The sequence below is a fragment of the Protopterus annectens genome, chromosome 8.part0 (assembly GCF_019279795.1).
Source record: "Protopterus annectens isolate FY-2018-M chromosome 8.part0, PAN1.0, whole genome shotgun sequence".
NCBI lineage: Eukaryota > Metazoa > Chordata > Ceratodontiformes > Protopteridae > Protopterus > Protopterus annectens.
In genome coordinates, this window is record NC_056741.1 from 420,941,344 (window position 1) to 420,964,359 (window position 23,016).

At 41.3% G+C, this 23,016-nt stretch overlaps 1 protein-coding gene across 3 annotated transcripts in view; it reads left to right on the forward strand.

The window, feature by feature from the left end:
- TDRKH (tudor and KH domain containing) overlaps nucleotides 1-23,016 on the forward strand; it is a 1,796,665-nt gene that overhangs the window by 978,330 nt on the left and 795,319 nt on the right. For all 3 annotated transcript variants that reach the window (XM_044079937.1, XM_044079939.1, XM_044079938.1), the window contains exon 8: nucleotides 17,836-18,008. In XM_044079937.1, the coding sequence (XP_043935872.1) occupies nucleotides 17,836-18,008 (173 nt within the window). The remainder of the gene's footprint in view (nucleotides 1-17,835; nucleotides 18,009-23,016) is intronic.

The following is a 23,016-nucleotide window of genomic DNA, read 5'->3' on the forward strand; positions in this document are numbered from 1 at the left end:
AATCTGTCCCTATTATTTGGCTTTGTCCAGCATACCTCTCAACTGTATAGATTTTTGCCTCATATTTTTGGTCTTTTTCTCATAAAATTGTTTTCTGGCAAATCTCTGGCAGATCATTGAGGTTGAATTAAAAAAATAATGACAGTTGTTTCATACTTCATACCCTTCAGAAAATTCATACTAATGCAAAACCTGCATTTCTATCAACTTTCTAAGTTTGTGAGAGCAGTACTTAAGTGCCCCTATTTTGTGCCTTTGTACCCACACTCTTTGATCTAAGAGGGTGAGAGGTATGTGTCCAGTGATATGGTCCAGACTTACACAGACCTCATTGCTGCTGCTGCCAGGGATCACTCTCACTCTTTATTCTTTCCCTCTGTGTGACACACACACACACACACACACACACACACACACACACACACACACACACACACACACACACTTCCTCATTCATACCTGCATTCACTCACACATCGCTGTCCCGATCTCTCACACACAGCCACTTCTTCATTCATTCCTGCATTCACTCACATCTCTCTCACACACACACAGACTCTCTTGCTTTCATGCACACATTCACTCACACACGCAGACAGACACACACTTATACAGGCATTCACTTACCCGACGGCTTGGTTCAAACTGCTCCACGGCCCGGTGGTTGGGGACTGTTGTTATACTTGATGCTGGTTCTGCTAAAAAGCTACAGTGTATGTCTAGACTTTGCTGCAAACTAATAAGCTTAGCTGCAAAATAAACCGCAGACTGTTTGCGGTTTATTTTGCCGCAAAGCTTATTAGTTCACGGCGCCCCTGTGAGGAAGCCGCAGCTCCCCAGGGTGCTGTGGAGCAAATTTTGGGAACTACTGGACTAGATTACTGCAAGGGTTATATAAAATCTCACCCCCTTTTTTCTAGAGAAATAAAAAACAGACAAAATTAAATTTCCTTGTGGGTCTACCTTGGTTCAGTGCGTAAATTATTTGCTTTTAGCTTCAAAAACTGTACATGATTGAACAAGACTGGGATTCATTAATAGTCGTGTAGGATTTGCATGAAGCCTACATGGTTACAGTGCATTGGGGAATGTGCAGCAGCACTCATTGAAAATGTACATGCTGTTTATCGCACATACATGATTTGAAGCACTGTTTTGTGACCAGCAGCAGTGTTGGCTGTCATGAAACAGTGCTAGGAATCACAAAGACATACTGCAAACAAAAATCCTTGTGTGTAGACAAAGATATTATTCAAGCATTTTTGGTCAGCTTATATGAAGTAAGAGCAAGTGGTTTGTAAGAATTTAGATGCAGGGGATGTGAAATTGCGATAATGTATACAGAATACAGTGTTAATAGTGCAGAGTTAAGTATGAGGGGAGGGTAAATGAAAACAATGTGCTCTGTTAATGCATTGAAATGTGATGATGTCACTAAAACATTTTCAACAGAAAGAAGTCCATACTAGTGGTAATAATAATCCTGTTTCCAGTTATTTACCCAAGCACATTTTTTAAAAACAAACATGCTGACAGTGGATATGAAAGGGACACCAATGCAGCATTGTAAGAAAGGGGAGTAAATGTGATATTAATGTTTAACATGCCAAGTTGACATATGCAGGGAATGTATGTGTGATAACTGACTATAGTGATGTATCCTCTACTTCATGATGCACAATATAGCACGAGTCATATAGCATCTGTGTCATGCACAGCAGAAAGGGACATGTTTTACCATTTGTTGCCAGTGGACAACCATAGATGAAGGGTGTATTTACCTTGACACATGTCTTAGGCAAGCATGTGTTTTAAATAGGTTTATATTACTTTTTCGAATTTTCAGAAACTCAAAAAATTATTGTGGGGGGGGGTCAAGCCCCCCTGCAGCCCCCACATTCCATGCAAATTATATATACCAACTCTGAGATAGCACTACAATGGGGAAAAGGGTAAATTCCCTGATCCCCCACTGTACTGTGATCTACATAGAACTCCGTCAAAGGAGAATTTACCTCTTTCCCCACTGTAGTACAATCTTGGACTTTGTTTATATAATTTTGCTGGGGGGGATGCAGGGGGGCTAGCCCTCTTCAAAAACGTAGATTTTTTTTCCAAGTTTTTAGAAACTTGATCATATGGTCTCAACCATATGAATTCCAAGTTTCCGAAAACTCAAGAGTAATATAAACCTGCTTTATATACATGTGCATCTTTAGCAATAATATAATAGCAATCAAAATACACAATTGACAGATGTCAACACAGATCTGATGACATTGCAGTATTTCATGGTCTCCATTTATAAATGGAGCACATTTTATACAGGATTATACTGGGCATGCTCACAAGACATTACAGAAAACACTGCCATAACAGCATATAAACAACACAAACGCACAGGAAAGTGTCTGAGCACAGTCCCGGTCACACTTCATGATGATCTGCCATTGTCATACAGGAAGACATGCGAGTCCTCATGTCCAATAAAGCTGTACAGTGTGAAGAAAACAACTGCAGTAATACATAAATGTTTGGAGAAAGACATGCAATACAATGCATTCTTATCTGGAAGTCAAGTAATTCCTGTGTGCAATCAGTGACATACTCAACATTTGCATCTTGCCAGACTCTAACACATGCCACGACAGATGTAAGAAAGATGCATATTAACCTGTAATGCTGCAGAAATAGGCATATTGTATGCCATGATGAAGAAACTTGAAATACTTACAGCACTCCTTATTGTAATGGCTATGAATCCCCTACCCTGAAGTGTGACACCTTAAACTGTTGCCCTCTTAACTGTGCAATAAATATTTCCTTTGCCTATCCCACTCCGGTCTGACACCACTATGTGACAAGCCGATATTACCAGAATCAAACTCCTGCTTGTCATACTACATGTTATACAGAGTTGTGTATTGACTGCATCTGCCGCACAACAGAGCAATGGATATTATCAGAAATAAATCTGTACGGTAAGAACATTCGAGGGTAATGTGTACAATACAATTTTTGTGTCGATGAAGATAGAGATTGTAATGCTGCAGAAATAGGCATATTAAAATGTTCACACAACTGTGAGCATTGCAATATCAGTGTTTCTCAGCCAAGGAAGCTGTTCCTGTTGTTTTGTACAACATTGTCCCAGTTTTGAGAAATACTGTATTTGTGTAAATATGCTATACAAGTCATTACTGAATGCATGCGACACAGGAGCACTTACACCACAACATTTGCAGAACAACTGTTTCATGGCAGGATATTACCAAATTACTTTATATTTCTTTCTTCTAAGTAAAAACGGAGAATAACAAGTTCATGTAGGTTTGTGTTATGTCAGTACATTCATAGAATATTGCCTTTTGCTAGAATTGAACAGCAAGCTGTGCAAGTCCGCCGACTACCAGTAAGTGTAAGAATCACCTGTACCACCGTGGAAGTCTTAACAAAGCTGTGAGACTCCACTTATGTGAAGACATTGCACCCTAGGATTGTGTTGCAATCCGTATGTGGTAAAAGGGGGTGGGGATTTCTTCCACAGTTAATTATACCAGTTGTGGATGTCATTCATACATAACATTAGGGCACCCAACGCTTACAGTCAGTCATTGTGGGTTTTGAACAGCTGTGTGATGACAGGCGCTACATGATATTGTGAAGAAAGAACACTGCAGTTTGGTACTGCAATTTGAGATATTTTGGTCTATGAAGATGTGACATCTTGTTATTGCTGCAAGGGTTGTGTGTGCCTCTAATTTCTTTAAAAGACTGTTGCTGTATGTGTCTTTCTCGCATAACATTGCCTACTGTTAGGAACACCCAAACACACATGATTCATAATGCAAGTCATCACTGTGATAGGAGAATGGCAGTCATGCACAATCAGTGGATAATTATGGATTCCAGCACATGCATTGCTTAGGCAACATCATGCAGAATATTGTCTAATGTCCTCACACCACAGGTAAAGCATTAGTAGTTCTCATAGGAAAGTCAAATGTCATCCCATGAGCATCTTTATTATCCAATAAAGCATTTCTGTCTGAAAAATGAGCAGAAATCTTAACAGGAATCTCCAGCCATACATGTGCAGAGCTGTCTGACAGAATTGTTGCCTACCTGTACATTCAAAGATATACTTAAACAACTTAGTCTAAGGCGTATTGGCTGGATTTGAACACAGTATATTTATTTATTTATTTACTGGCATTTAATTACTGGAAAGACCAACTGGATAGGAGCCTATTTTCAGCGGAGGCCTGGGAAAAAAGCTCTGAAGTATTACAAAACATTTTAAGAAAAAATAATGTTAGTCTTTAAACACGATACAAAAAAACTACAGTTTAAATTCCACCAAATTAGACACAATATGTAAACATTGGTTAAGAAGAGATAAAAGTTATGTGACCATGATTTAAAAGATAAATTTTAGCCAGTTTTTAGAGAAATTGAAGGTAAGTTAGTGTAATACAAACAGGAATTGCAATACAAGTGAGTGAAAAGCAGGCTTATGTTGTATTTAGAGAGAAAGACAGGGGAGAGAAATTGATAGAAGTAAGGAAGTGAGTGAAGAAGGGAGAGTAAAAAAAACGTTAGGTATGAATAGGTATTTGTTCACACTTAGGATAGTTTATCATGGGTAACAGAAAGTTCACTCCAGGGATAATTCCGGTTGCCCTATTGGATAGGGGCACTGTGAACTAACATCTGGTGGCACGGTGCCTGGGCAATTTTTTGGGCTAGACTTGTAAAGGTTCCAGGGCCATTAGCCTAGTACACACCTATGAACATATGAGCAAAAACAGAGACAGCTTTTGGTTAGGAAGTCTTTCAGAATGGTTTTGAAAGATTTTGAGGGAGGGTATTGACCTGACTGATAGTGAGAGACATGGTGAAAGTGCAGGCAATGCCCAGCAGATTTGGAACACTACCTGAATTGCATGTGCTACACGAGATACTGTTGTATAATTAATGCACATCTGAATGTATATCACCACTGTTTCATACTTTGATGTTCTTCTGAAAATGTATGAAAGTGGATGAAATGCACAATATCACTAAACATACCAAAAGTATTGGAAGCCTTCTCTAAACAGCAAGACAAACAAACACACATGCGCAGTAGTCCGTCATGGCTGGAATCAAACCTCTTCCCACTGTACTTCTGCAGAGTAGAAAGCACAGTGTCAACAGCCAACGCCACAGGATAATTTGTATGACCACTGTGATGTAGTTCATTTTTGATAGTATGATGGTAAGCATTGCATTTCCAAAACTGTTTATTGCCTGGGGTAATACATATTTATAGTGTAATCTGCCATTATAAAACATGTCTCCTACATGGTGGTTTACGTAAGAGATGATGCTACCGACAAATTGTACATGACATTGCACACAGTCAAATTAGTTAACCAATATTGGATTCAAACCCCCTGTCTATTTTCATAATCTGTAGAATGCAGAATTAGCTGCACGTGCCACAGACGAAGGCTAAGTTGTAAGGGTCGTGTGCGGTTATGACATGATGACCTCATCAGTGTGATGCAGAGAAGATGTTTGTGGTAAAAGTGGGATATGGGAATGTGTGGGCATCCTTTCTCATTTTAGTCTTCCCTGACTTGAAGTTGAGACATCACATCTGTTTAGGAAGCTGTATGTACCCTGACATTCAAGCCACACACAAATTCTCCACTGTGAGATTTGTATTTCCAACCTATCTAGTTATACAATCTAGAGATCATAGTATTAGCCACAAGTGCCACAGAACAAGTATGACTCTTAACGGGAGTGATTGCGCTTTTGAGAGTGAGTGTGTTGCAGAGAAGCTTGTTTTAAAAGTGGGAATCAACTGCAGCAGGAGCTCTGTCCAAAGTTGGATTTTCTCCTGAGTGGAAGAGGTCATAGCACTTCTGTTGTTGAAGTTTACTTCCTGGTACTAGAACCACACAGAGAGACAAGTTCACCACTGTCCTATTCAAACCACCTACCTAACTAGTTACACAATCTGGACTGCACAGTATTAGCCACAAGCACCACAGGAGGTCTGACTCTTAAAGAGAGGATGACTTCATCAGTTTGTTGCAGAGGTGATGTGAGTGGTGAAAGTGGAAAAAGGGGATGGTGAAATATTCACCAGGTTAAATTTTTCCCCCAAATCAAAGTTGATGCAACCTGTCTGTTCAGGAAGCTATACGTACCTGAAATTGCAGCCATGCACACAATTTCCCCATTATGAGATTTGAACATCATACCTATATATTTACACAATTTAGAGAGCACAGTATTTGTTGCAAGTGCTAAAGAAGTTTGACTCTTAAGGGAGAGAATGCACTTTTGACATGATGACTTCATCATTGTGTTGCAGAGAAGATATTTCGGGTAAAAATGGAAGAGTGCATAAGGAGCTATGTGCTAAGTTGAATGTATTCTCTTCAGTGGAAGTGTTCACAACACATTTGACATTTAGCCGTTGCTTACCTGTCAGTAGTGCACCCCCCTCATGCACACAAGCACACATACGTTCCCCATGGAGGATCTGAGCTTTTTCTCATCATACCAGAAAGATACTTCTACTACACACACTTCAGATTACACATTTGAAGGACAGTGACAACTTACTAAAGCATACTGGGTGAACAGAGTATGACGGAGGAATGGAGAGTAATAGCAACATTATTTTTTTTTTCTGGGATATGTATGACAGTCTGTACAGTGTATTACTATTATTTCCTCATTATTACTCTGTCATGCTCTGTACAATAAAGTTATTTTCTATAGGTAGCAAGAAGGGGTAGAGGGTACAACCAACACTAAGGCATAAGCTGGATAAGGTTGGCTTACTAAGTCTCCCTGATAGTGATGGAATGTTGCATATAAAATATCATGAAATCTCCTTTCGGCTTTTCCCATTAGGAGTTGCCACAGCAGAACAATGTGCAGAACTATTGGGAGTGGAGTTTTATGGTGTCGAGTTGCCAGCCAGGCGCCCAACCTTCCACAGAAGGCCAATTTAGTGTGTCCAACCAACCTGCACCATGTCTTTGGGATGTGGGAGGAAACCGGAGCACCTGGTGGAAACCTACGAGATCTCAGGGGGGACATGCAGATTCCACACAGAAGGCACCCCAGCTGAGAATCGAACCAGAGAACCTCTTGCTGTGAGGCAGTATTGCTAACCATTGGGACAACCCATAAAATGTCATGAAGTAATTTGACATAAAGTTGTAATCAAACCCATGACACCATGCAAAACAACCCATAAAATGTCATGAAGTAATTTGACATAAAGTTGTAATCAAACCCATGACACCATGCAAAAACAGACAAGAGAATTATTTCAACATGCCCCATAGGAACTTCTCATTCCTTACATCTAGCAGCCTAAGCACTGTTGTGGAAGCTATTTCAAAGTGCTTCCTTTACTCTGTATTCCCGTATTGCAGTGGATTTAAGCACATTTATGTGAAAGTAAAGGGATTAATGCAGCTAAAATTAAAGTCTTCAGTGTTTGCTATAGGAAGTTATGCACCATTCACTGTCATTTAACTTGGTGTGTTATGCCAACATCCTTGCAAATGTAGAGGAAAAAAGTGAAAGCTTTTTGATGGGCAATTTCTGGCCATGCGTGGTATGCACTGTTTTTTCTTTTATCAGATTAAAGTTTGAAAACACTTATTCACAACATAAATATAGTATCATACACATAATTTCATGACTTTGGAGAGTCATCACACCAGCTATGAGTGTCAGCTAAAAAATGTTGTATAGCCAGTTGGACTAAATTAAGTTTGTCAAGATGCCAAACAGGTGAAGTGGCAAACTATGAATGGGGCATATTTTTTGTGGGAAATGTGCCCATTAATTATTTATTTGTTTCAAGAAAAGCACTGTATTGCAGGAGGAGGCACAGCACATAAAATCTCCACCAACACTCGTAGCTGTTCAATATATCTTTAATAAAATACTTGCAAGTCGGTAAGTGCTTTCACCAAGTACATATTGGCTTCATCAGACCGTAATAATATTAAAACACACAACCACCTGCTTTATAAAATCATATGATCCATTAAAACAATTCAAATTCACCAATAGCATGTTCTACTTCTTCCTTCATTTAGCTATATTAATCGCTTTCAATTATTCTTTGTTAGCTTCACTTCTTAAAGGAAAATGACATCATTTCAGTACATGTGTTGCATCAAAAACATTGTGCTTCACTTACTAAACCAAACCGACTGGCTATCCTACCTTGGTAATCTCCTTTTATCAATCACAGGTTTTATTGAAACCGTACTATTTAAACCCGATCCTTTATCAGCTCTCAGCCGAAGGATCCATTTAAGTTCAGCTTCACTAGTTCTATTTTCAATGTTACCTATCCTAGGTCCTACCTGCACTATCTGTATAACCTTAAACTTAAATCAATGTACTCTATCACTATCTACAGCATATCTAGCAAGTGCATTCGTGCTATTACCTACCCTGATGCTATATAAATGTTCCCTTACACGTTCTCGTAGTGTTCGATTAGTCTTTCCAACGTAAAACTTTTTACTGCATTCACAGTTTGCCAGATACACTAAATCCTTGGTAAAACATGTTGCCCTTACTGCAAGGGTGGGTGTGATATACTTAGAGAGTCATTGATACACAGAGGTTATAAGGAAAATGAAGTGAATCCGATCTTGACAGAAGTTGATTCTGTGAGGCATGAGCAAGCTAAACCATATTTCTCTTCTACTCGATAGCTACAGGAAGGAATGTGAAGCAGTATGACTCTAAAGGTAGAGTTAAAGTCTCAATGGGATATATATGTTACTCCAAGGCAAGTATAAATATGACTCAGTTATTGTCCATGCTGGTGTGAATGACCTGAGACGTACCTCCCTGGACTACATGAAAAGAGACATAGAGGAGCTCTCTGAGCATGTAGTCCAGCCGGTATGACCCTGACCTTGAGTAGCATCTTACCCTCACCAAGAATGATGCCACAATATGAAGACAAGATGATCAATTTCAACAATTGGCTTACGTATTGGTGTCACTCAAAGGGGATCCAATGCCTGTCAGCCTGGGATGACATGCTCGACAAGCCACGATGCTTCGCTAGAGACAGCTTGCACTTGTCACCCTTGGCCTTTTGGATATTGGCAAAGGCTCTTGCCACCCCTATAGTGCCTTTTTTAGGCAAGGCTCAAAAGACAAACCCACCTCCATAGGTATCACAAGGGATAAGAAACTAAGAGTAATGCTACTCAATGCCAGAAGTCTTAACCTCAAGATGCATGCACTCGAAACTCTCCTTAGCATGGAGAACATCGATCTCTGTGCAGTAACAGAAACCTGGTTCAAGGCTCCCAAGAGCACCCCAGCACTACCAGGTTATACCTCATACCATGGTTTTCGGCCCCAAAACTTGGACCGAACCACAAAAGGGGGGGAGTATCAATATTCGTCAAAGATACCCACACCTCCAGGTTGGTGGCACAGCACGAAGCATCAGAGACTATCCATGTGCAACTAACAGTGGGTAAAACTGCCTTCCAGTTTATAGCCTGCTACAGACCACCCTCCCAAACCAAGGAACCCCACTCGGCCTTCCTGAGAACACTGGAAAATATGAAGGTCTCTCCAAACACCATTATATTGGGCGACTTCAACTACCCAAACATAGACTGGGAGCATTACTCTAGCTCCAACACCCTAACCCAAAGGTTCCTAGAATTTATAAACTCAAATGCTATGGAACAGCTTGTTACCACTCCCACAAGAGGGGAAAACATACTGGACCTGATCATCACCAACATGGGGACTCTATGCTCCAGACCAGAAGTGTATCCCTCACTGGTAAGATCAGACCATAAACTAATCTCACTAGATATTTACATCCCGACCCCAGCCCCTGCCCAGAAAACCACAGTGAAAAATTTCTCTAAAGCAAATTTCACACTCCTCAAAACCGAGGTGGAATCCTTCAAAGCCCCTGGGCCTGTGGAAAATACGGCCCAGACCGCAGAATCCTTTATAAACACATTCTATGAACACCTTCAGGAATGCATGGATCATGCAATCCCAAACAAAACCAAGACTCAATCCTCCAAAGGCAGGCATCCTGTCTGGTGGACCCCAGCCATAAACAAACTATACAATAGAAGGAGGAAGCTACTACATGATAGAGCAAAATCCCAAAAAGGGAAGGCATCTCTGATCAGTATTAGCAAAAAACTACAGGCACTCATAAAAGCATCTAAGGCCAGCTTCGAGAGAAAAATTGCACAGGACACTAAGGATAATCACAAGGCTTTCTTTAGTTATGTTAGAAACCTGGGTGGGAATTCCCAGATGTGCTCAGAATTAGTCCAAAATGACAAAAAATACACCGAACCCAAAGACATTGCCAACATCCTAGCTGACAGGTTAAGCGCAAACTTCTCCCCCCCTTCCCCACCAAAAGGGCAAATATCTATCCCAGCAGAGTGCTGCCCCCCTGACATCTCAGATGTTCAGGTAAGAGCCGCCCTCTCCAAAGCAAAAAACACAGCATCAATGGGACCAGACGGTGTCCTGGGCTGCGTCCTACATGAACTCCAAAAAGAACTAAACCCAAACATAAAACTACTGTTCAGTCTCAGCCTTACTACAGGATATGTACCCAAAGAGTGGCGTACAGCAACAGTGGTCCCTCTCCACAGAGGTGGTGCCTCAACGGATCTTGGAAACTATCGCCCCATAAGCCTGACTAGCTTGGTCTGCAAAGCTATGGAAAAGATCATCATGGACCTCATAAATAAAGATATTGGGATACTACAGACACTGGATCCTACCCAGTTCGGTTTTGTTAAGGACAGATCCTGCCTCTTAAACCTGGTTGATTTCTTTGAAACAGACAACAAGGCCATTGACGAGGGGAAGGTGGTCCAAACAGCCTACCTGAACCTCGCAAAAGCCTTCGATACAATACACCACTTGGGCATTATAGATAAGCTCACCAGCTTAAACATAAACCCCTATGTCACTAGATGGGTTGCAAACTGGCTCAAGGACAGAACCCACATGGTTAGAATTGCTGGAGCCATGTCAGACTCCAAACCAGTTACAAGTGGCATCCCACAAGGCTCAGTCCTGGGAGCTGTCTTGTTCGGTATATATTTCTCGGAGGTACAGGCCAACACGTAAGGACTGTGGCTGACCAAGTTCGCAGATGACTGCAAACTGGGTGCCATAATCGACTCTCCAGCTGACACAAGCATCCTACAAAAGGGCCTCATAGAAACAGACAACTGGTGCCAGAGCCATGGCCTCAAGCTAAACGCCAAAAAGTGTATAGTCATCCCCTTCAGCAGAAACAAAGTGCCCACAAATTACCACATAGATGGTAATCCATTAAGTACGGAAGAAGTAATTAGGGACCTGGGGACCCATGTTGATAGCAATCTCTCATTCGACAACCACGTGGCCAAAGTGGTTAGAAAATCATTTTATATAGCCCACTTAATCATGAAGGGATTCACATCTAGATCAGGGGAGGTCATCCTGCCTCTTTACTCATCCCTCATCAGACCCATAATTGAGTGCAATGCCCCTTTTGGGATGTACCTTACCAGACACCTGCAGCAACTTGAAAGACCCCAAAAGTACCTCACCAAGAGGATCAAAGGGCTCAAACAGATGCCATATGCTGCCCGGTTAAAGAAACTCCAGCTCTACTCAGTGGCATACTGCCTGCTCAGAGGCGATCTGTGCCTGATGTATAAAGCCATGTTCAACCCGGAATTAATGGACATGCTGCACCTCAGAAAATCCAAATCCCATCGAGCTACGCGCTCGAGAGACTTGAACCTCAGCACTGAAAAATAAATAGTACATGCTGGAGGGACAGATTCATAACCCAGAGGCTCCCTTCACTCTGGAATAAAATCCCAGTCCAGGTTAGGCAGAGTCCCTCATTGACTTTCATCAAGAGGAATCTTGATGAGTGGATGGGAGATTGTAGATTTACTCCGGGCATCACTTCTGTGTCACTGTTAGACAGATGCACAGTATACTAACCTCGAAAAAGGGCATAGCAAAGTTCATTTTAAAATGGGTGGCGAAAGCCAAACACACACTGGCTAGGCTTGTAAATGCCCTAGGGCAGATAGCCTAGTATGAACCTATACTAGCAATGTTAACATGGTTAAACAAGTGATTCAGAATAATTGGCACTTGTTGAGAATGGATGATAAGATTAGCAATGTGGTGGGGGAAAGTCCTATATTTGGATATAGAAACTGTAGATCGTTAAAAGTGATGTTATGCTACCCAGATAAAGGCAGACAACCAAACTTTCAACAATATGGAACATATCCTTGTGGTTCCTGCAGTTTTTGTGCTTTTGTAGATAATGATAATATCTTTATAATCCAGACTCTAACAGAAAGTTTACATTTAATGTAAAGGGCAACACGTATTACCAAGCATTTAGTGTATTTGGCACACTGTGAATGCTCTAAAAAGTTTTATGTTGGAAAGACTGATCGCACAGTATGAGAACATGTAAGGGAGCATTTATACAGCATCAGGGAAGGTAACGGCACAGATGCACTTGCTAGATATGCTGTAGATAGTGATTGAGTACATAGATTTTAAGTTTAAGGTTATACAGATAGTGCAGGTAGGACCTAGGATGGGCAACATTGAAAACAAAACTAGAGAAACTGAACTTAAATGGATCCTTTGGCTGAGAGCTGATAAAGGACCGTATTTAATAGTACGGTTTCAATAAAACCTGTACTTGATAAAAGGAGATTACCCAGGTAGGATGGCCAGCTGGTTTAGTTTAGTAAGTGAAGCACACTGTTTTTGATGCAACACATGTATTGAAATGATATCATTTCCCATCAAGAAGTGAAGCTAACAAAGAATAATTGAAAGCGATTAGTATATGTAAATGAAGGAAGAAGTAGAACATGCTATTGGTGAACTTGAATTGTTTTAATGGATCATATGATTTTATAAAGCATGTGGTTGTGTGTTTTAATATTATTATGGTCTGATGAAGCCAATGTGTACTTGGTGAAAGCACTTACCGACTTGCAAGTATTTTATTAAAGATATATCGAACATCTACGAGTGTTGGTGGACATTTTATGTGCTGTGCTTCCTGCTGTAATACAGTACTTTGTTTTACTTGGAACTTTTATATATTGCTAGTTGGTTTACTCGTTGGGTGATTGTGCATACTACTTTTATTTATTTGTTTATTTATGAGAGCGGACTGTTGGGGAAGGTGCTTCGGTATTAGATTGCCAGGTAGGTTGAGTACCTGATATGCAGACATACAGGACATAAAATACAGGGATGGTGATGGGCACAACAGGTTGGGGGACACCATGACTGAGGATAGGTAGAGGACCTCAGAGGTGTATTCACATCTGGCATGAGAATGGAGAAAATCTAGTCCTCAGTCTCAAAGCTGGCATCACGGTTTCCTGTGTAATTTGCCTGGGTCACTGCCAGACATGGCATCATTTTGGCAATACGAAACAGGACCTATTCAACCCTACCAATTTGGGCAGTGAGGTCCCTCTCCATAATGCCCTCCATCAGTCCTGTCAGCTCCTGAGAGGTGACAAAATCACCACATCCACTATTACTGCTCATGGAGGGTACTACTACACCAGCAGTCGGGGCAGAGCCACCTGACACAGGTGGAACAGGTTAGGCAGTAGTTATGGAAGCAATGCTGACAGATTGTGACCCAGATGTGCTGGGTGTCTGTCATGCCTGTGTTGGTGCCTCTGCAGCCACCTATGGAGGTATGGTGGACTGACCACAGTGGTCAGTCTTGTCTCCCTGAGCTGATGGTCATTTTGTTTACAACAGTAATGTATTACTATATATAAGGAGGAGAGGGTGGGGGAGACAGAGAATTTGATCAGTGGCATATCACATTACTTAATTATTTCAGTACCTAAAACAATATGAGAAATACATAAGTACACCTTGGCCACTTCTGTATATGATGGGAAGACATTAAAGCTGCATAAAATCAACCACAATGGTGTGATATAACCAATAATATGTGTTTCAGTGTGCCATATCAGATATCTGCTTTCAAAGATAATAGTTGCATGTGCCAACATTTAAATGTTAATGTTGTGTAGTGGTGCAGGTAATGTCCTCTAAATAACATTCTGAAAAAAAATGCGTTTTTGGGTGTTGACCCCACACACAATTAAGCTGATTTACTCATTGCCTAATGCAATAGTCAAGAGTTATTGAATCAGGCATGTAGGCATAATATAAATGTTAAGGGTATGCATGATGTACTGTGATGGACCGAAAATACTTCTGTGCCGTCATGTCAGGTAACAGCAGTACAACGAGTACCTGCTTATCTGATGCATTTCGGGGGCTTTGTCAACCCTTTATGTTTCAGTTGTAATTTGTATGTGGATTGAATATCTGCTTGACTTGGTACAGCAGCTATTTGCTGTGCTTCTGTTTTTCTTATATCACCAGAACACCATTATAATTTTTAATTTGTGAGGATTTGTGATAGGCATCTACTAGGCTAATGACCACAAGCATCTTTTTAAGCCTAGCCTTGCATTACAAATCTCTGACAAGTTCTGATACCCTTGATAAGTATAAGCAGGGGCTTGGGAGATGAAATATTTCCAACTAGAGCTTGAGAGATGAACCATTTACAGGTTGCCTGTGTCCATTAGAGACATAGGTACCAAAGCAGGGATGAGTTTCCTGTTCACCTTAGGGTTGCGCTTGAATTGGGTTAGGGAGCAACTCTGCTTCACATGGATGGGGGAGCCTGTTCCAGTGACAGCGTAATCTCTGGGATACATACCTCTCTCTCCAGCAGGTACTATTTATATCACAGGCAAGGTTTAAGTATTTAGAATAAGTATTTGTGATGCTGTTTGTTTTGCGGATATACAGGACGTCCATCAGAGAGGGGCCTGACAATACCCTGTATGTCAGGCATAGATCTCCCCTCAAAAGCCTGTAGGAGACAGAATGCAGGGATAGAGCCTTGAGGCAGTCTGCATAGGACATTTTACTTAAGCCCTGTATTCTTTTAGTGAGGAACCTCTGTGGACGTTCTAATTGTTGAATATGCCTGGTTGGGTACATACCTAAGGGAGCATTGTACTCACTGATAGGTCTGATGAATGCTGAATATAGTGGAACAATGCCTTCCTTGGACTTAGAGGGCATACCTTTGTTTATTAGTTGCGTAAGATAGAATGATTTCTTCACTCCTGTCGACACGTGATGGTCAAAGGCTAGATTGCTGTCTGTGTGTGTCCGTAAGTCCCTGACTGCTGGGTCAGCTGTAAGGGGTATGTTGTCAATTTGATAGTTACCAGGGGTGGATGACTTTCCGAAGGATAGTGTTATGCATTTCTTGGCATTTAGTTTTAGTCCATGGCTCTGACACCAGTTTATCATTCCATCCTGGAGAACATTTGTGTCCGTGTGGGATTCAGTGACCACTCCTAATTTGCAATCATCTGCAAATGTAGTCAGCCAGAGACCACTGACATTGGCCTTGACTTCAGAGAAGTAAATGCCAAAAAGGAGCGGTCCAAGGACTGATCCCCAAAGGACTCAACTTGTGACTGACCTGTTTGTAGAGGTGGACTCCCCAATTCTAATTTTGTGGATCCTGTGAGCCAGTTGGCTATCCACTGGGTGATGTATGAGTTTCTACCTAACCTTTTGAGTTTGTCAGCAATGCCCGAGTGGGGTATTGTGTCATATGCCTTGGCCAGTGTGAACCATTTTGCCCTCATCCATTGCTTTGGTGACCTTCTCAAAGAAGTCCACCAGGTTGACTAGGCATGATCTGTCCTTGACGAAACCAAACTGGGTTGGGTCCAGTGTCTGTAGGTTTACTATATCATTGATCATTTCCATGATAATTCTTTCCATGGCTTTACATATAAGACTAGTGAGACTTATGGGTCTGTAGATGGCCCACCTTTGTGCAGAGAGATAACTGTTGCTGTTCTCCATTCATGTGTCTCAAAGCCTGTTTGGAGGCTATAGTTAAATAGCAATTCCAAAGGTCCTGATAGGTCCCCAAAGGACTGAACTTGTGACTGACCTGTTTGTAGAGGTGGATTCCCCAATTCTAATTTTGTGGATCCTGTGAGCCAGTTGGCTATCCACTGGGTGATGTATGAGTTTCTACCTAACCTTTTGTGTTTGTCAGCAATGCCCGAGTGGGGTATTGTGTCATATGCCTTGGCCAGTGTGAACCATTTTGCCCTCATCCATTGCTTTGGTGACCTTCTCAAAGAAGTCCACCAGGTTGACTAGGCATGATCTGTCCTTGACGAAACCAAACTGGGTTGGGTCCAGTGTCCGTAGGTTTACTATATCATTGATCATTTCCATGATAATTCTTTCCATGGCTTTACATATAAGACTAGTGAGACTTATGGGTCTGTAGATGGCCCACCTTTGTGCAGAGGGACAACTGTTGCTGTTCTCCATTCATGTGTCTCAAAGCCTGTTTGGAGGCTATAGTTAAATAGCAATTCCAAAGGTCCTGATAGGTCATGTTTCATGCTGTTTAGAAGGCATCCTGGGCTATTGTCTGAGCCCATTGATGCAGTGTTCTTGGTTTAATGAGAGCATTAAGGACCTATTCTCTAGTGTAGCCTTTAGTTGAACCAGATACAGTCGGATGCATTTGTGGTGATGAAGGTATGCTTGCAGAAACATAACCCGGGGAAAATATTGTGTTGGTCTACTGTAAATATGTAACACATCTGTTTTTTTTTTGTTTTTGGTTTTTTTTTTTGACAAAGGCTATGTGATGGTTTTACACAATTCTTTTTCAGGTGTTTGAGTCTATGATAGACAGTTGTGTGGTTTTATGAAGATGATGCATTCAGAAAAAAAATCTCCCATTGTAAAAAAAGTGGGTCATAAATTTCTTGTGCGACACTTTGGTGAAAATTTCTGCATTGATATTTAAGCTACAACCACTGGATTTGAACTCTGCCATCTGGCATGTTTTAAGCCTTATGACACATCCTCTGAAGCTCATGTTATTTTTGTTGAGTCTGCCCAGCTGTGTTGCATTAGAGGCAGACTCACAATTCAACACTAGCCTTGCTTCTTGGTTATGTTTTGACCATTGTGACTATAGGGAGTAGAACAGTATAAAAGTGATGCTTTTGTAGAAGATTCTTTAGATCTTTAAATATTTAGGTGTTATGCAGCTTCTAGACCTGATGTACATTGGGGAATATTGGAGTTACAGTTCATTTCTTAGTTCAAAAGAGCAGTAGTTGTTCTTCTTTCGCCTTTTCCCGGTTAGGGGTAGCCTCAGCGGAACGCAGGTCCGCTAATGATTGGCAGTTGATTTTTACGGTGCTGAGGTGCCAGCCTGACGCCCAACCTTCAATCAAGGAATGCCCATTCATGCATGTCTTTCGAACCCCACTCAACCGTGGGGAGGACAAGCAGACAACACACAGAAGGCTGTCCAGCCGAGAATCGAATGGGAGAACCTAATTCATATTAATACAGAGCCTCAGAAATCAGAATATGACTGAGAAGTTTGGCTTATATTTTGATTAAAAATATAGTTAAAAACTAATCTTTCATCTGCAGTTTTTTTTTCTTTCAGTCTGCAGCTAGAGATAAACCCGGGGTCTGGTTGGAGGCAGGAAGTGTGTTTGAGAGAGTGAACCAGAGACTGAATATTTTTGCACATTGTTTTTGTTGTGTATATGGCATTTTGTTTTTGTACTTTATATGGCATTGGTTTCCTTTTTTGCACTTTATGCTTTTTCCTTTCTCCCTTTACTCAAGGATGAAGTACTGAGTGCTCAAGTTGGAGATATTGTAGCTGCCCCTTATACTGGGGAGCAGAGTTGGTATCGAGCCAGAGTTCTTGGATTCCTGGAGAATGGAAACATTGACCTTTATTATGTAGATTATGGTGATAATGGAGAGTTTCCACTGTCAACACTGCGTGCTCTGAGGTAAGTAAATGCATAGTTTTACTGTTTCATTATCTAGACTGATTGATTTTATACGGCTTGCCTACTCCTAAAATAATGCAGAGATAGAGTATGATTGTGTTTGAGGATAAGCCAGTGTCAGTACTAGATACCTAAATAGTATTTTTCCCACAGAATGCAGTGTGATCTCTGAGCAACCTTTTGTGGCATGAAAGTACTGTCAATATTTTCATTAGGCGTACTTTACTGTTACATGTGTGCAATGCCTTGTACTTAAAACTAACAACATTTTATGAATTGGCAGACTGGATTTCTTGGATTAAATGCAACTTTGCTCCTCTTTAATGATATCCAGTAGCATCTCTGATGTAGATATGAGTAGTGTCCTCCTGTGGCTGATTTTGAAATAGTCTGCAAGCATGATATTTACTTGTCTGTATGCAGCTCTGCCGTTGACTACACCCCTTGTCTTGATGGCATTTAAACAGCATCTTTGAGTATCTTACTGTATAAATAAATACTCTGCACCAGTAGTTCCTTGCTGTTCTCACTGTGGGTACATTTTTAGACATAAATATTCAGCAGTTTGTTTTCCCTGTAGTAGATAAATGTTCATAGTTCACAGAAATATTTTTCCACAGTGTAGTTTGACATCATCTCACATGTAAGTGGAAAAAATATGCAGATGAGGTCACAGTTTAATTGTGTAAGCAAAGAAACATTGCTATTGATATTTAATTGTGCTCATTTGCATATTTCATGTATTAAACGGCTTTTTAGTAGTACTACTATCCAGATTATTTTTGCTTTCTATTGAATTGTTTGATACTGCGACCAAAGTATGTATTATAGCGTGTTGATTTTTATTTGAAATTGTGAGTTAGTTTTTTCATTGTGATTTTTTTTTGATTAACATTGCAAATTTGTATTTTAACAGTGTCATCGGCATCACTGTATTTCTATATTTAAGATGTTCTTCGTGTTTCACTGTTGCAGTCATTACATTTGGGTAATCTGCTGGAAGGTTGCCCTCAGTCGGCCTGAGTAACAAAGTCTTGGGTCCTGCATCGGTTGCTGTCTCCTCTTCCATGACGTCAGGTCATCAGGGGTATAAAACATGCAGCCGACGCCATTTTATTCAGAAGCAGTTTGCAAGTGCCGGTTGGCCGACTCCTGAAATTTTCGCATTCGAGTTTCAGAACTGAAGTCGTCAACTAAAGCTAAGTACCCTGTTGGGGAAACTTTTTCTTGCTCCTTACCGATGTCAGTAAAAGTTAATAATTGCATTAATTGTGGGAAGCAAATACCTCATAAAGATTTTTATTTGTACTGTATTCCTTGCCTAGGCCCCGATCATAATGTGCCTTGCTGTCGGTTTTGTGCTAGATTTAACCAACGCACTATTAAGTGCCGGCATATTTTTGCATCAAAATATTTTGGATCCAGATTTAATTACCCTGAAATGTCATTGGTTAGCAATCCGACTACCAGAGTTCTCAAAAAACGCAAAGAAAAAGAGACAGACCATCGAGGTCCAAAACCGTCGACAAAGCTTCTCCTAAGCCAGTCACCGGTTCGCAGGTACTCAAGTGCTTTCGCAGCCTCTGATACCTGCTACTTTTGAGTTGCAGGCCTCTACCGAGACCCATGCAGAGTCCGGTATGCCGCGAGATTCTCAGAGTATTGAACCCGTGGATGTCTCTCTTTTGGATGGGTCCAGAGCCGCTGAGCAGGCATCGGCTTTTGAGGGTGTTTTCAGGCCTCAACATTTTTATATAAAACCGACTCCAGCTTCAAAGACAAGATCAAAAACTTCTTCTAAGTCTAAAAAACCGACGCATGAGCCACGTGCTCAGGCCTCTATGCCTAAAAACAGATTATCAAAATGGCTGAGGACTTAATTACCTTGATCGGGGGTTCCCAACTCCCCCCTGCTAAGAGGCCTAGGCAAGACACTGATTATGAATCTTCAGATCAGGTTTCTATTTCTTCTGATTCCACTTTTGATCAGGAATTTTCTATACCTCCCTATGAGGATTCAGATGCAGAAAAATCCATCCCATCTGCATCTCCTCCGGAGGATTATTCTTTTGGAGAAACCTTGCATACTTTAAGGGAACATTTTCATTGGGAGAGTCAGGATTTCTCTGAATCAAAAAAGAGGCTTAGGGATTTCCTTCTTCCTCATCATAGGCCTTTGGCTATACCTCCTGTATTAGACATTGTTGATGTGTTTTCAGAATCAAGCATGGCTCCTGATTCCCTACCTCCGGCTCCTAGTAAGCCAGACAGATATTACAGGGTTCCTGACTCCCACAAATTTCTATTCAAAAATCCTGCTGGTGATCCTGAAACTATCTCACAGGGTCCCAAAGGTGTAAAGGCCTCTGCAGCCAAAAATCATACCCCCTCTGATAGAGATTCCAGGGCGCTGGATAGATGGGGAAAGAAGGTTTAAACGTCTTCAACCTTGGCAATTAGGGCCTTAAACTGCCAGTTTCATATGCTTAAATATCAATAGCATGTTATGGGCATATTGAAACAGAAAATGATGTTGATTTCTGATTGTGTGGAAAATAAAGAATTACAGGAATTATTGCATGCAGCAGAACAGGTTGGAAAGCATACTTTGCAATGTGGTTTTGATTCCTTGGAGGCCTCTTGCAGGGCCACAGTTACTGGGATCTGTGATTAGAAGGCATGCCTGGCTCAAGGAGCAAAATCTGCCTGATCATGTTAAGGCTAAATTGTTGGATGCCCCTTTACAGCATGATACTCTGTTTGGTAATAAAGCAGAAGAGGTTTTAAAGAAAATGGAAGACAAAGCTAAATCTATGCAAACTGTGAAAGATTTCTTACAAGTGCAGCCACCCAGATTCAGTAGGCACTGGCCTACTAAAAAGTGGTCTTTTCCTGTGTCCAACAGAGCCACTCCAGGCAAATCCAGGTGCTCAAAAGGCTCTAGATACCAGTCACAGGGTTCTTACAGGTCAAAGCAATGAGGTGCCTTCATCTCCAAATCTGGAGGAAACAAAGCACAACCCTACAGTAAGCAATCTCAATGACTTCCCTCTGCCATCGCCAAGCACTTATCTTTTGGCAGCCCCCTTGGGGGAAAATTGGCACTTCATGCTCAAAATTGGCAGTTAATTACCCAGGACAAGTGAGTATTAAACATAGTATCCCAGGGGTACAGATTTCATTTCCATACTTTGCCAATTCCAAACGGTTGGCCAGATCTGCCACAGAATCAATGGGCAGAGGCTCAGAAACAAGTTATGTCCCTCATGGATATGGGGGCTATTTAACCAGTACCAGAACAGGAAAAAGGACAAGGTTTTTATTCAGGACTGTTCCTGGTTCCCAGAAAAGACGATGCCTGGCATCTAATACTGGACTTATCGATTTTGAACACGTTCCTGGGCATTTCAAAATTCAAAATGCTGACTTTACAACAGCTGTTGCCTATGCTGGGCAGGAAGACTTGGTTAGTGACTCTAGACTTAATAGAGGCATACCTGCATATCCCAATAAGGGAATCGTGCAGAAGATACCTCCGCTTCAAGGCAGGTTTTATGCATTACCAATTCTCTGCACTGCCCTTTGTAAAGACCCTGGGCGCAGTAGATCAGCCAAAGTGCCTGGCACCAGTAATTGCATTTTGCAGACAAAGAAGCATACAAATTTATCCTTACCTGGATGACTGTCTCATTCAAGCAGAGAACAAGGACATTCTTCTTCAACATCTGGCATTTGTAAAAAGGCTTCTAACATGCCTAGGGTACACAAACGAAAATAAATCACAACTGGTACTCTCTCAAAAAATTACATTCCTGGGTGCAAGCTTGAATACAGCTTACCAGACAAACAAAAGCAACTGACTATATACTTCAAACAGATGGCAACAAAAACCCAGTTATCTGCAAGACAAATTCTGCAGGCTTTGGGGTTCATGACTTCCTGCATTCTACTAAGTCCATATGCAAGACTGCATATGAGGAAACTTCAGTGGTACCTAAAAAGTTTATGGAGTCAACATTGTCACAGTCTGGAAACAATGATTCCTCTCATTCCCTGCATGCAACAGGAGTTTCTTTGGTGGGCAGAGACATGTCACCAAAACAAGGGACTGTCATTCATTCTACCCCCTGCCACCCAAACCCTATCTACAGACCCATCAGACTATGCTTGGGGAGCCCACCTGGGGGGAGATACATTCAGTGCATATGGAGCCCCAAATAAATGCATCTGCATATCAACCTGAAAGAGATGCTAGCTGTTCAGAATGCCCTGACAGCCTTCAAGGATTTACTTCATCCAGGACAACTACTGATAAAGACGGACAACACCATGGTTATGTGGTACATAAACAAGCAGGAGGGTACACATTCCTACCCCCTTTGCAGACTAGCCATGTCATTGTGGAACACAGCCTGGACTTACCAAGTACATCTTCAAGCTCAATTCTTGCCAGGAAAACAAAATACTCTGGCAGACGACCTAAGCAGAAATCTTATTGACCCGCCCAAGTGGAAACTGGATCCACAAATCTTCAGCAGGGTAACACAGAAATGGGGGAGCCCAGACATAGATCTATTTGCCTCTCCCCAAAATTATCAGCTGGACAAATTCTGCACAAGGACTTATCACAGACAAGCATGGAAAGGGGATGCCCTATCCTTCAGTTGGATTCCATTTATCAGCATAAGATTTTCTAGTACTAGGCCTTCTGGCTTCCAAAATTACATCCATCACAGATTTACTGAGAGGTGTTGGTTGAATAATTACATGATCAGCCATGCTGCAAGGTTCAGAGTTTGGAGCTGAGTGTGCAGAATTTGATTGTTCTGCTGAGATATTAGATGAGGTATTTGAGGCAAGTACTAAGGAGGGAGTTGAGACATATTCCTTTGAATTTGGTACCAGTGCTGGTGAGGCCAGTCCGGAGCCATTAGGATAATTTTTGTTTTTTGCTGTCTGACCTTTAGTAGGACCTTGCATAGCTTCACTTCCCCTATTCAGGTTATAG